The following is a 15,960-nucleotide window of genomic DNA, read 5'->3' on the forward strand; positions in this document are numbered from 1 at the left end:
TTGGATGTACCGCCAAATTCTCTAGAACGACGTTGGAAGCATTTTATGGTAGAGAAATGAACATTCAATTCTCTGGCAACAGCTCAGTTGGACATTCCTGCAGTCTGTATGCCAATTGCATGCTCTCTCCACTTGAGACATTTGTGGCACTGAGTTGTGTGACACAACTGCACATTTTAGAGTGGCCTTTTATTTCCCCAGCACAAGGTGCACCTGTGTAATGATCAGAGTTGGGGAGTAACGGATTACATGTAATCCGTCACATGTAAGGGATTACAAAAAAGTAACGAAATATTGTAATCAGATTACATATACCTATGAAAAACAGATTACTTCAAGGATTACTTTTAAATTCAGTAAGGGTGTTTGCGAAAAAATCTTTGTCACTTCTCTGTTCTCTCAATGACATTCAAATCAGCATTGAAAGAAGGCGCAAGTTTAAATTTATTCCATCTGAGCGAGTCTGATCACAAGTCAGTGTGATCAAATTTGTTTGATGGATAGCGGGAAAAGAGCAGGAATAGGTTTTTGTAGGCTACAGTTCAAGCTATGTCTTCCAATGTTGCGAATAATGTCGGCATCCAAAGATTATTCAACTTTAATAAACGCTTGGAGGTAAGGATGACAGCAGTGGTGTAGTCTACAGCGATACGGATATCACTTATTATTACTGCTGCTTTCTCATTCAGCTATTTGCACCTTATGGATTGTGGTTGTTGTGGATGGCTGTTCACAAATCTAAATGTGTGTTTGAACCCAATAATGGTTGAATTCAAGAAGTTTAAGCTGCCTATCAACCATTGTTTTTGAAATCAATGGACAGCAAGTGAAAAATGCGCTCTTGCAATAGCTGCATAGTGCAGATCCCAACCTATGGAATAATAGTGGGTCTTTCATTGCTCAATCTAATTCATGCTAATAAAATATATAAATCCATAGGCCTAATGGACACATGCTCACTTTTGATAAAGAGGCAATCTGTAGTTGCTACATCCATTTTTTTACTTATAAATTATATGTATAGTACCAGTCAAAAGTTTGGACACACCTATTCATTTGAGTTTTACTTTATTTTTACTATTTTCTACATTGTAGAATAATAGTGAATACATCAAAACTATGAAGTAACACATATGGAATCATGTAGTAACCAAAAAAGTGTTAAACAAATCAAAAATATATTTTATATTTGAGATTCTTCAAAGTAGCCACCCTTCACCTTATTGTCAGCTTTGCACACTCTTGGCATTTTCTCAACCAGCTTCATGAGGTAGACACCTGGAATGCATTTCAATTTAAAGGTGTGCCTTGTTAAGTTGTGGAATTTCTTTACTTCTGAATGTGTTTTGAGCTAATCAGTTGTTGTGGCAATTTTTTACATTTTTATTTAACCTTTATTTAACTAGACAAGTCAGTTAGGAACAAATTCTTATTTACAATGACGGCCTAGGAACAGTGGGTTAACTGCCTTGTTCAGGGGCAGAACAACAGATTTCTTCCTTGTCAGCTCGGGGATTCGATCTAGCTACCTTATGATTACTGGCCCAAGGCTCTAACCACTAGGCTACCCGCCGCCCCAAGGTTGGGGTCATACAGAAGATAGCCCTATTTGGTAAAATACCAAGTCCCTATTATGGCAAGAACAGCTCAAATAAGCAAAGATAAACATGAAGGTCAGTCAATCCGGAAAATGTAGAACTTTGAAAGTTTATTCAAGTACAGTCGCAAAAACCATCAAGCGGAATGATGAAACTGGCTCTCATGAGGACCGCCACAGGAAAGGAAGACCCAGAGTTACCTCTGCTGCAGAGGATAAGTTCGTTCGAGTTACCAGCCTCATAAATTGCAGCCCAAACAAATGCTTCTCAGAGTTCAAGTAGCAGACACGTCTCAACATTAACTGTTCAGAGGAGAATGCGTGAATCAGGCCTTCATGGTCGAATTGCTGCAAAGAAAAAAACACTACTAAAGGACACCAATAATAATAAGAAAAGACTTGCTTGGGCCAAGAAAAACGAGCAATGGATATTACACTGGTGGAAATATGTTATTTGGTCTGATGAGTCCAAATTTTAGGTTCAAACCGCCGTGTCTTTGTGAGATGCAGAGTAGGTGAACGGATGATCTTCACATGTGTGGTTCCCACCATGAAGCATGGAGGTGGTGGTGTCGGCGTGCTTTGCTGGTGACACTGTCTGTACTTTATTTAGAGTTCAAGGCACACTTAACCAGCATGGCTACCACAGCATTCTGTAGCGATACGACATCCCATCTGGTTTGCGTGTAGTGGGACTATCATTTGTTTTTCAACAGGACAATGACCCAAAACACCCCTCCAGCCTGTGTAAGGGCTATTTGACCAAGGAGAGGGATGGAGTGCTTCATCAGATGACCTGGCCTCCACAATCAACCCAATTGAGATGGTTTGGGTTGAGTTGGGCCGCAGAATGAAGGAAAAGCAGCCAACAATTGCTCAGCATATGTGGGAACTCCTTCAAGACTGTTGGAAAAGCATTCCAGGGGAAGTTGGTTGAGAGAATGCCAAGAGTGTGCAAAGCTGTCATCAAGACAAAGGGTGGCTACTTTGAAGAATCTAAAATGTATTTTGAGTTGTTTAACACTTTTTTGGTTACTACATGAATCCATATGTGTTATGTCATAGTTTTGATGTCTTCACTATTATTCTACAATGTTGAAAATAGTAAAAATAAAGAAAACCCTTAAATGATTAGGTGTGTCCAAAGTTTTGACTGGTATTGTATATGGGGGATACAACCATCCCAGATTTGCGGTTTTTGCTGCGAAGAGACAGAATCATTAGATCACTTGTTTTGTTACTGCCCATATGTAGCTTGTTTTTGGTCACAGGTTCAGGTTTGTATGAAGAATCGCAACATTTACTTGGAGCTAACTCTGCAAATGGCACTGGTGTTACCCCAGGAAATCTTCAGTTTTATTACGTACAGCCGGGAGGAACTATTGGATATAAGAGCAACGTCAACTTACCAACATTACGACCAGGAATAAGACTTTCCCGAAGTGGATCCTCTGTTTGGTCTACCACCCAGGACAATGGATCGGATCCCAGCTGGCGACCCAAAACACCGGCGCCACAGAAGGGGCAGAAGAAGTGGTCTTCTGGTCAGGCTCCGTAGACGGGCACACCGCTCCCGAGTTTACTACTCGCCAAAGTCCAGTCTCTTGACAACAAGGTAGATGAAATCCGAGCAAGGGTTGCCTTCCAGAGAGACATCAGAGATTGTAACGTTCATTGTTTAATTGAAACGTGGCTCACTCGAGACACGCTATCGGAGTATGTACAGCCACCTGGTTTCTTCACGCATCGCGCCGACAGAAACAAACATCTCTCTGGTAAGAAGAAGGGCGGGGGTGTATGCCTTATGGTTAACGAGACGTGGTGTGATCATAACAACATACAGGAACTCAAGTCCTTTTGCTCACATGACCTAGAATTCCTTACAATCAAATGCCGACCGCATTATCTACCAAGAGAATTCTCTTCGATCAAATCGCATACACATGGTTAGCAGATGTTAATGCGAGTGTAGCGAAATGCTTGTGCTTCTAGTTCCGACAATGCAGTAATAACCAACGAATAATCAAACCAACGAATAATCAAACCTAACAATTTCACAACAACTACCTTATACACACAAGTGTAAAGGAATGAAGAATATGTACATAAAAAAATATGAATGAGTGATGGTACAGAACGGCATAGGCAAGATGCAGTAGATGGTATCGAGTACAGTATATACATATGAGATGAGTGAATCAGGGTATGTAAACATATAAAAGTGGCATTGTTTAAAGTGGCTAGTGATACATGTATTACATCAAGATGCAGTAGATGGTATAGAGTACAGTATATACATATGAGATGAGTAATGTAGGGTATGTAAACATTATATGAAGGGCATTGTTTAAAGTGGCTAGTGATACATGTATTACATCAAGATGCAGTAGATGGTATAGAGTACAGTATATACATATGAGATGAGTAATGTAGGGTATGTAAACATTATATGAAGGGCATTGTTTACAGTGGCTAGTGATACATTTTTCATCAATCTTTACATTATTAAAGTGGCTGGAGTTGAGTCAGTATGTTGGCAGCAGCCACTCAATGTTAGTGGTGGCTGTTTAACAGTCTGATGGCCTTGAGATAGAAGCTGTTTTTCAGTCTCTCGGTCCCTGCTTTGATGCACCTGTACTGACCTCGCCTTCTGGATGATAGCGGTGTGAACAGGCAGTGGCTCGGGTGGTTGTTGTCTTTGATGATCTTTATGGCCTTCCTGTGACATCGGGTGGTGTAGGTGTCCTGGAGGGCAGGTAGTTTGCCCCCAGGGATGCGTTGTGCAGACCTCACTACCCTCTGGAGAGCCTTCCGGTTGTGGGCGGAGCAGTTGCCGTACCAGGCGGTGATACAGCCCGACAGGATGATCTCGATTGTGCATCTGTAAAAGTTTGTGAGTGCTTTTGGTGACAAGCCGAATTTCTTCAGCCTCCTGAGGTTGAAGGAGGCGCTGCTGCTCCTTTCGGAAAATCTGACCACGACTCCATTTTGTTGCTCCCAGCCTATAGACAGAAACTAAAACAGGAAATGCCTGTGCTCAGGTCTGTTCAACGCTGGTCCGACCAATCTGATTCCACGCTTCAAGATTGCTTCGATCATGTGGACTGGGATATGTTCCGCATAGCGTCGGATAATAACATTGATGAATACGCTGATTCGGTGAGCGAGTTTATTAGCAAGTGCATCGGTGATGTTGTACCCACAGCAACTAATAAAACCTTCCCCAACCAGAAACCATGGATTGATGGCAGCATTCATGCAAAACTGAAAGCGCGAACCACTGCTTTTAATCAGGGCAAGGCGACCGGAAACATGACCGAATATAAACAGTGTTGCTATTCCTTCCGCAAGGCAATCAAACAAGCTAAGCGTCAGTATAGAGACAAAGTATAGTCGCAGTTCAACGGTTCAGACACGAGAGGTATGTGGCAGGGTCTACAGTCAATCACGGACTACAAAAATAAATCCAACCCCGTCGCGGACCACGATGTCCTGCACCCTGACAAGCTAAACAACTTCTTTGCTCGCTTTGAGGACAGTACAGTGCCAACGACACAGCCCGCTACCAAAACCTGCGGGCTCTCCTTCACCGCAGCCAACGTGACTAAACGTGTTAACCCTCGCAAGGCTGCCGGCCCAGACGGCGTCCCTAGCCGTGTCCTCAGAGCACGCGCAGACCAGCTGGCTGGTGTGTTTACGGACATATTCAATCAATCCTTATCCCAGGCTGCTGTTCCCACATGCTTCAAGAGGGCCACCATTGTTCCAGTTCCCAAGAAAGCTAAGGTAACTGATCTAAATGACTATCGCCCCGTAGCACTCGCCTCCGTCATCATGAAGTGCTTTGAGAGACTCGTCAAGGATCATATCACCTCCACCCTACCTGACACCCTAGACCCACTCCAATTTGCCTACTGCCCCAATAGGTCCACAGACAATGCAATCGCAATCACACTGCACACTGCCCTAACCCATCTAGACAAGAGGAATACCTATGTAAGAATGCTGTTCATCGATGACAGCTCAGCATTTAACACCATAGTACCCTCAAACTCGTTATTAAGCTCGTTCTCAGCCCTCTCCTGTACTCCCTGTTCACCCATGATTGCGTGGCCATGCACGCCTCCAACTCAATCATCAAGTTTGCAGACGACACTACAGTGGTAGGCTTGATTACCAACAACGACGAGACGGCCTACAGGAAGCAGGTGAGGGCCCTCGGAGTGTGGTGTCAGGAAAATAACCTCACTGTACTGTACTCTATACCATCTACTGCATCTTGCCTATGCCATTTGCCCATCGCTCATCCATATATATTTTTATGTACATATTCTTATTCATTCCTTTACACTTGTGTGTATAAGGTAGTTGTGAAATTGTTAGATTACTTGTTAGATATTACTGCATGGTCGGAACTAGAAGCACAAGCATTTCGCTACAATCGCATTAACATCTGCTAATCATGTGTATGTGACAAATAGAATTTGATTTGATTTGGTGGGTGATTTTGAAAAGTCATAGTCAATTGATCGATATTATAATAAGACTGTTAGTAAAAATGTTCCTCTTTAATTTACAATCTGTAGAAACTATGAGAATAGAAATGTTCAGAACTTTTGTGAAACATTTCATTGCAGTTGAAAAATATATGGCAATTAGAATAAATAATATTTGTTTAAATATATGGAGGATTGGAAATGATTCAGACAATTACATTGATAGGACCCACAATCTATTGGCAATATTAAAGCTACTCTAACAAAACAGAAATGTTGAAAAGCAAAGGTATTACTGGTACTATTAAGATGGGGTTGAAACAGTCTGTTGCATTTCTAGTTTCAACTCTCCAATTGCAAGTACACCATATTTTCATTTGCCCCAATCTGGTCAGTCCAATCTTTTCCAGAGTCAGTTCTAGATACATCTGAATGAGTAATTGACATCATGAGCACCTATTAACAAAACAACAACAGATGATAGAATAAGCCCTGGTACTTCGTTGTGATGTATTTATGAATCACTGTGTGTTTTGTGTCCCCAGATGAAGCAGGTGCTGCAGACACAGAGGAGGCGGTTGTGGACCACAGCTATGTAAAGAAGAAGCTGGAGCATGGACTCACTCGAATTTGGCAGGTCAGAACACAAGCTTTCTCCGCTCTCGCTCCTCTCTCGCTCCCTCCCTTTCTCCTCTGTCGCTCCCTCTCTCCTCTGTCGCTCCCTCTTTCCTCTGTTGCTCCCTCTCTCCTCTGTTTCTCCCTCTCTCCTCTCTCGCTCCCTCTCTCCTCTCTTGCTCTCTCTCCTCTCTTGCTCTCTCTCCTCTCTCTTGCTCTCTCCTCTCTCTCCTCTCTCTCCTCTCTCCTCTCTCGCTCTCTCTCCTCTCTCGCTCTCTCTCCTCTCTCGCTCTCTCTCCTCTCGCTCTCTCTCCTCTCTCGCTCTCTTGCTCTCTCGCTCTCTCGCTCACTCTCGCTCCACATCACTCTCTCTCTCGCCGCCCCACATCTCGCTCTCTCTCGCCCCCCCACATCTCGCTCTCTCTCGCCCCCCCACATCTCGCTCTCTCTCGCCCCCCCACATCTCGCTCTCTCTCTCGCCCCCCACATCTCGCTCTCTCTCTCGCCCCCACATCTCGCTCTCTCTCCCCCCCACATCTCGCTCTCTCTCGCCCCCCACATCTCGCTCTCTCTCGCCCCCACATCTCGCTCTCTCTCGCCCCCCACATCTCGCTCTCTCTCGCCCCCACATCTCGCTCTCTCTCGCCCCCCACATCTCGCTCTCTCTCGCCCCCCACATCTCGCTCTCTCTCGCCCCCCACATCTCGCTCTCTCTCGCCCCCCACATCTCGCTCTCTCTCGCCCCCACATCTCGCTCTCTCTCGCCCCCCCACATCTCGCTCTCTCTCGCCCCCCCCACATCTCGCTCTCCTTCTACCCCCCACTAACAAGTATTCTCTTCACCCACAATAAAGTTTCTCTGGAGATGAGTCTAATCTTTAATATAGTCAAATCTTCCTCCCATTCTCTTCCTACAGGAAGTTCAGCTGAAAGTGAAAGCCTATCTACTTGGTACAGACATGTCTAACTTCAAATATGATGACTTCATCGTGGTCTTGGATGTTATCAGCAGGTAATGACGCCTAGCAGAGAAATATAATTATAGAATTGAATGGGGATACCCGTTCTAGTAATTATGTTTCTACGACCACATCCTCATTAGCACTAATTGGTTTGAAGGACATGGGACCGAAACCTCAAGCTTTCCCCCTGTCCCCCAGTCCATGTGAAACCCCTTGTTTTAAATGAACAACCACCAAAGCGGAGAGGGAGTTATGTGGGCATCAATGAATCGGCTTGTTCTGCCAACAGAACAGGGTCGTAATCAGGCTCTTTACAAGCTTGTCAATTAAGGAATCGGGTTTCTGGGTCGGCTGTGTCCTTATGGGTCAGTGGAGAGAGAGAATAGGGGTTCCTCAGGGATCAGTCTCAGGGCCACATGGCTGTGAAGTAACTCTATGGGGTTAATTAGGGAACTTGAACTATTCAGGAGCAACTGGCGAATGATTTTTCCCTCGCATTTGTGTTCTTTCGATCTCATTTGGCATTGTTCCTCCTTTCTCTCCCCATCCTTTCTGTTTCTCTGTCTCTGCAACACACACACACACACACACACACACACACACACACACACACACACACACACACACACACACACACACACACAGGCTGATGCAAGTGGGGGAGGAGTTCTGCGGCAGTAAGTCAGAGTTGCTGCAGGAATCCATCAAACGTCAGAGCGTAAACTACTTCAAGAACTACCACAGGTGAGTTCCCTGCCTAGCCCTAGCTAGCGAATGTTTGCCGAAGTTATATGAATGTTTTCCTGGTTGGATACGTGTGTTCGCACCATCTGCACAGGAAAACAATGGTCTGTTTACATCATTATTGTTCTCCCCAACCTGAATATAAGTGGATATCATTATAAATGAATGCATTATATCAGAAGATGTCTGCACTGATCAGTTGTGTGATTACCTGTCAGGTGTTATAGATGATAAGTAGTAGTCTACTCACAGAAATAGTAATCAGAAAGAAAAATAACATGTAATAGGGGGTAGGTGGAGAGAGAATACGAGTGTGAGACAGAGGTTGAGAAAGACTGACAAGACAGCGAGATAAAGAGAGACAGAGAGAACATACAAGAGAGACAGAGATAAAACGCAAGACAAAGAGAGACTGAGATAGAGGGATGAGAGAGCAACACAGGAGAAGAGCCACATTGGCAGAGACAGTGGCCAACTCTGCTTTGATCCCATTTTCCCTGTTAGAAATACTATGACACTCTACCACCAAGCCCCTGCTCGCCCTCCGCTCCCTAAGCATCATTTTCACATTCTGTCTGAATCCCCAACAACTTAGGATGCAGCCACAAAGCCATTACTCGTCAGCAGACTGTGTGGGGCCTTCATTATGTCGCACTGGCTGCATTAACACATTTTGACATTAACATTTATATTGTGCCCCCTGGGCTTAGAGGTGCAAATTACATTGTAGCTAGTTTTTATCTCCACTGAATTGACCACAGAACTGTTATAATGATTCAACTGAAACTATGTCCAGATATCTGCTCTGTCACATGCACCAACTGCACTCCTCCTCTTCTGTGTGTGCTTGAATACCAAATCACTTATTCCGCTCGTTGGATGTGGCACGGCTTGCAAACCATTATAGACTACAAAGGGAAGCACAGCCAAGAGCTGCCCAGTGACACGAGCCTACCAGACGAGCTAAACTACTTCTAAGCTCGCTTCAAGGCAAATAACACTGAAACATGCATGAGAGCACCAGCTGTTCCGGACGACTGTGTGATCACGCTCTGCGCAGCCAATGTAAGACCTTTAAACAGGTCAACATTCACAAGGCCGCAGGGCCAGACGGATTACCAGGACGTGCACTGCGAGCATGCGCTAACCAACTGGCAAGTGTCTTCACAGACATTTTCAACCTCTCCCTGTCCAAGTCTGTAATACCAACAAATTTTAAGCAGCCCATCATAGTCCCTGTGCCCAAGAACACTAAGTTAACCTTCCTAAATGACTACCGACCCGTAGCACTCAAGTCTGTAGCCATGAAATGCTTTGAAAGGCTGGTCATGGCTCACATCAACACCATTATCCCAGAAACCCTAGACCCACTCCAATTTGCATACCGCCCTAAAAGATCCACAGATGATGCGATTGCTATTGCACTCCACACTGGCCTTTCCCACCTGGACAAAAGGAACACCTATGTGAGAATGCTATTCATTGACTACAGCTCAACGTTCAACACCATAGTGCCCTCAAAGCTCATCACTAAGCTAAGGACCTGGGACTAAACACCTCACTTTGCATCTGGATACTGGACTTCCTGACGTGCTGCCCCCAGGTGGTAAGGGTAGGTAACAACACATCTGCAACGCTGATCCTCAACACATGGGCCACTCAGGGGGTGTGTGCTCAGTCCCCTCCTGTACTCAAATCAAATTCAAATCAAATGTATTTATATAGTCCTTCTTACTTCAGCTGATATATCAAAGTGCTCTACAGAAACCCAGCCTAAAACCCCAAACAGCAAGCAATGCAGGTGTAGAAGCACTCACTCATGACTGCATGGCCAGGCACGACTCCAACACCATCATTAAGTTTGCTGATGACACAACAGTGGTATCACCGACATCGATGAGACAGCCTTTAGGGAGGAGGTCAGCGACCTGGCAGTGCGGTACCAGGACAACCTCTCCCTCAACATGATCAAGACAAAGGAGATGATTGTGGACTACAGGAAAAGGAGGACTGAGCACACCCCCATTCTCATCGACAGGGCTGTAGTGGAGCAGGTTGAGAGCTTCAAGTTTCTTGGTGTCCACATCACTAACAAACTAACATGGTCCAAGCACACCAAGACAGTTGTGAAGAGGGCACGACAAAACCTATTCCCCCTCAGGAGACTGAAAAGATTTGGCATGGATCCTCAGATCCTCAAAAGGTTTTACAGCTGCACCATCGAGAGCATCCTAACTGGTTGCATCACTGCCTTGTATGGCAACTGCTCGGCCTCCGACTGCAAGGCACTACAGAGGGTAGTGCGAACAGCCCAGTACATCACTGGGGCCAAGATTCCTGCCATCCAGGATCTCTATACCAGGCAGTGTCAGAGGAAGGAAAATTGTCAAAGACTCCAGCCACCCTAGTCATAGACTGTTCTCTCTGCTACTGAACGGCAAGCGGTACCGGAGCGCCAAGTCTAGGTCCAAGAGGCTTCTAAACAGCTTCTACCCCCAAGCCATAAGAATCCTGAACATCTAATCAAACTATTCAGACTATTTGCATTGCCCCCCTCTCTTATGCCACTGCTACTTTCTGTTATTATCTATTTATAGTCACTTTAACTCTACCTACATGTACATATTACCTTGACTAACCGGTGCCCCCGCACATTGACTCTGTACCAGTACCCCCTGTATATAGTCTCGCTATTGTTATTTTACTGCTGCTCCTTAACTACTTGTAACTGTTACTTCTTATTGGTATTTTTAAATTGCGGTGTTGGTTAAGGGCTTGTAAGTAAGCATTTCACCTGTTGCATTCGGCACATGTGACTAAGAACATTTGATTTGATTTGAAAGGTGTCACATATTATGACTATCTCTAGCTCATCACCTTCTTATAACAGCGATATGACTGGCCGGTGTTGTGACATACAGTGTGTTGTGACATTTATTCAAACACATGTAAGTTGGGGGACCAGGACTCTGTAATGTTTGATGTTTATACTGACATTTCCTGTGGATGAATTGATATTGACCCCCAAAAGAGAGGCGGCGAGTGTGGTGGTTCGCAAGCGGGGGGTGATGATCATAGCAGTGTATGGACGGTCCTTTCTCCCTCAACAAACAGCCCTCCATGCCTACCGTGACATATCTCTGTTTGTATCCACACATTTCATCTGGGACTCTGGGAGACCAGGAGCTCTTGTGCTTGAAAGTAAATGGCAACGGTCGTTAATCGGCAAACGCTGACTTCTTCTCTCTTCGTCTTGTTTCTTTTTCTTTTCTTTTCCTCCATCCCTTTCTTTCTCTATGCCCCCCAGGACACGCCTGGAGGAGTTGCGGATGTTTCTGGAGAATGAGACATGGGAACTGTGTCCTGTCAAGTCCAACTTCAACATCGCTCAGCTCCATGTGAGTAAGACAGTTAGGAGCCACAGAGCCAGGGAGACTCAGAGAAGTGATGTGATATAGACTCATCGTAGGCATGGCATTTACATATGGATATGAATCATAGTGGTCCTAGCTGTCAGCAGGGGGAGAGAAGACAGAGGTGTAACCAAAAGTTAAAGCTGTACAAACAATGTCCCTGGACGATATGTGTTCTTATCATATTCAAACAGGACATGAAGATGAAAACCTTGAATAAAGAATTGCAAAACAGGAATGTCTATTAAATAGAATGGAGAGATGACGTGAAGCGCTTTATTTCTTGATTGCCAGCAGACATCGAGGAGGGTTGTCACTGAACCTTTAAGAAACAATCTCTGATGTTGTGATATCGCCATCTCTCCCGGGCTAGCACCCTGTGGTGGAAGCAGATTCCCTCACAACCATCCTCCCAATGTACCCTCCAGCATTAGCATATTTTACTTCCCTCTCCATTATCGTATGAAGAATAGGCAGCTTAATGGCCTTCCCATGCTAAACTGTCATTTGAGAATAATTGAGGCTAAGCCTTTGTTTCGCTGTTGAAAAGGAAAGGAGAGATTTGTTAAAGGAACTCCAGCCAGAGGGAATGGTATTGTGACAGGATCCTCTAAACCATGGCTGAGACCCAAATGGCATCCTATTCCCTATGTAGTGCACTACATTTGACCAGAGCCTTATGTGCCCTGCTTAAAAGTAGTCCACTATATAGAGATGAGTGTGCCATTTGGGACGTAAGCCAATGTGATTGTGCTGTCTTGTGGGATATGAATCCAAGAAGTGGCATTAGCTCACGTATAGCCTAACCACCTTTCGCTAGAGATGTTATTACCAAGTGTTTTCAGCTGGAGAGGTTGAACTTATAAATGGGGAACTTCTGTCAAGCCTGTATCTAAATCTCAGGTTAGGTGAATGTATGAATATGTAGCCTAACCAATGCTTGTCTACCATATTCATGATTCTTTCAAACCTTGATACGGGAGTTTATTAATGTTGTAATCAATGCAGTTTAGGGTTTTTATGTACAGAGGAAAGTTGTACAGAAAACGTGTTCTATAATGTAATCTACATGTTTAAACCTGCAGTGTCAGCAGGCGTATGGGATTGTTTCATTGTCTATGCCGCTCCTATTCGCTCACAAGCAGTTTAGGATGTAATCCTTCTGTCAGCAACATCACAGGACTACCATGGAATGAATAATCTAGCCAGCCTCCTACCAGGTTCCCCTCAGGGCAGCCAGGGTCCCACTCGCATCTCATGAAAGATGCATGGCTTGGTTATCTAACAAACACAATAAGGAAGTGGTAGGTATAGTTCTGGCTGGGGAGTCTCTGTTGTGTGACTTATGTAGAGGCAGTACACTGGTTCAAGCCTCTGTTCTGCCCACGGCAAAGATGATGCTCAGGTTTCCATCTTTTCCTATATCCCAGTCTTTTATTTTTTCTCTTCGACAGTATCCAAGATCTTTTGTTATAGCAACGCGAGCAGTAACTCCATTATACCTGTACATTATAAAACATATGCTGGATAGTCATTTCTTGGTGTATTTTTTGTGATCAATGGTAACTCATTGTAGCTAAGCCTCACCCTGTATTCACTCTTTGCGTGTCTCTCTATTCACTGTAAGCGTATCTCTCCCTCTGCTCTCTCTCTCTGCAGGAGTTTAAGTTCATGGGTCAGAGCCGGTCCCCCTCAGTGTCTCCCAGTAGACAGGTGTTGTCCAGTCAGGACCCGGTGTTGTCCAGCCAGGACCAGGAAGTCCTGTCTCTGTTTCAGCACTTCAGTCAGGAGGGGAACCCCTTTGAGAGGCACATCGACAACAAGGATGAGGAGACTGAGGACGTACTGGCCTCCAACGGGGTAGGCAGTGCCTTGCATTATATTACATGGTTGTTACAGATGTATTACAGGTTTATAGATACTACTCCTGTAGTCGGTGTTCAGATCATGAGATTCACGTGATAGGCCTCCAACGGGGTAGGCAGTGCCTCGGATTACACTCTTACCCACGTGCACTTTTTACATGCTTATAACAGAGGTGTTATATTGTACATATGTTATATTATAAGTAGTGCTGAGCAATTAACCAACGTTTCGGTATTTTTGATTTTTTTAAACAATTAAACAACAATTTGTTTTTTTAAACAATCAGTTCAGTTATTTTTGCTTTCTGTGAGCTCATTGCGCAGTTTCTCAAGAGATAAATTAGACCAAGCCCAAACTGTGCGATGTAGTAGGGAGTTGTAGTTTCCAACATGCCAATATTCTACGTAGTTTAGCGTAGAAAACGTGGTAATTAACTACAATGACCTTAATCCTTTGCGCGCCTACCTTGTCTGGTCTGTTTCTCTTACGCCTGCTATGTACAAGAGACTGAATAATGTGCTATTGAGGTATAGTTTGCATAGAGCATTTAATATTTTTTTAAATTATGAAAATTGGAAAAAATATATATAATTATAATCAAACTGAACCAACATCAAACTGCATGAATACGAGGCTTGTAGTCTATAAGTCTCGTAGTTGTTACCTATTATACAATACAGGAGAAGCACTAGGCCTATATTCTGTATACTTTTTGTCATGCGGAATATGTGAGCACCAGCAGTTGTGTTGATAGGGGTAAGTTAAGGTTACTTCAATCAAAGGTGACATACTCCATAGCTCTCTCTCTGCCACAATCATTGGTTAGTGTCCGTTGTCCATTATACTCAGTATGGATAGTCCAGTATGTACTTTAGAGTTCTGTTGCGTCTCTCCAGCAAAACGTTCTATCACCATCCACTGATCCTCCTTCATAACGCCTGCTGCCATTCCATCAGATCTCACCAGGCATTATAGCTGTGATTAAGTCGCACATAATCATTTGGGGACGTTAAGTGGTTTATAGTCGCCCTAACTGTCACACCTGAATTCACACCCGCTACAGTGGTTCTTTACGCTTTTATGCGCTTGACATTTAATGATATTTAATATGAGCTGATGCTGTAATGAAAAATAAAGGGTACATTTATATGGGCGTTGGGTGTTTGGAGAACTCTGTTGTCTTGAGTGGTAGCACACTGATATGAATGAAATAATAGGCTAGCTTTTATGAAGAGAAGCTTTTATGGTAATGTTCTTGCGTACAAGTGGACTGGAGTTGTTACATTTCAACACCAGTGTATAAAGCTATTATTTGTTGGGTTTCCGTTATCAGTTTGTTTTGTTCTGCCATTACAATCAGTTTGTTTTGTTCTGCCATTACAATCAGTTTGTTTTGTTCTGCCGTTACAATCAGTTTGTTTTGTTCTGCCATTACAATCAGTTTGTTTTGTTCTGCCGTTACAATCAGTTTGTTTTGTTCTGCCATTACAATCAGTTTGTTTTGTTCTGCCATTACAATCAGTTTGTTTTGTTCTGCCATTACAATCAGTTTGTTTTGTTCTGCCATTACAATCAGTTTGTTTTGTTCTGCCATTACAATCAGTTTGTTTTGTTCTGCCATTACAATCAGTTTATTTTTGTTCTGCCATTACAATCAGTTTGTTTTGTTCTGCCATTACAATCAGTTTATTTTTGTTCTGCCATTACAATCAGTTTGTTTTGTTTGTTTTTGTCTTAATTCTAATACCAATGTACCTTGAGGAGAAAAAAATATTATCAAAAGGGATTAGTCAAATCCAAAATGGTTATTTTCTTGTTAATACGTATTCATAGCCTGAAACTTGTTTTCATTATGAACTGATAAAGCTCAATCGAAGGAATTATTTCCCGCTAGATTGGGATCAAATTGAGAAAGTGAGTTTACACAAGCTGCTATATCTGCCTCACCACCGATTCTACTTGTTCTCTTTCAACTTCAGGTAGAACAGCAATATTGTGCCAACATGTTATTCCCACCATATAGAGAGAGAGCTGTATACCTTATAGGATTCACTCTCAGCTTTATATTTTCACAATGGCATTTCGATTACCTGACATTACCGGTTGCTGTTATTTCAGCTGAGGGAGGAGAACAATAAGAATATCTTCTCATCATGTTGTAATGAGGCCTTAACTAAACAGTTTATTAAGGGGAACTTGACTGAACTGTTTCTTAAGGGGAACTTGACTGAACTGTTTATTAAGGGGAACTTGACTGAACTGTTTCT

The 15,960-nt window shown here is 43.6% G+C and overlaps 1 protein-coding gene across 2 annotated transcripts in view; it reads left to right on the forward strand.

The window, feature by feature from the left end:
- vps50 (VPS50 EARP/GARPII complex subunit) overlaps positions 1-15,960 on the forward strand; it is a 260,494-nt gene that overhangs the window by 161,391 nt on the left and 83,143 nt on the right. For both annotated transcript variants that reach the window (XM_045694895.1, XM_045694896.1), the window contains exons 14-18: positions 6,639-6,730; positions 7,626-7,720; positions 8,316-8,414; positions 11,722-11,812; positions 13,487-13,687. In XM_045694895.1, the coding sequence (XP_045550851.1) occupies positions 6,639-6,730; positions 7,626-7,720; positions 8,316-8,414; positions 11,722-11,812; positions 13,487-13,687 (578 nt within the window). The remainder of the gene's footprint in view (positions 1-6,638; positions 6,731-7,625; positions 7,721-8,315; positions 8,415-11,721; positions 11,813-13,486; positions 13,688-15,960) is intronic.

This window comes from Salmo salar, chromosome ssa14 (genome assembly GCF_905237065.1).
Source record: "Salmo salar chromosome ssa14, Ssal_v3.1, whole genome shotgun sequence".
Classification (NCBI taxonomy): Eukaryota; Metazoa; Chordata; class Actinopteri; order Salmoniformes; family Salmonidae; genus Salmo; species Salmo salar.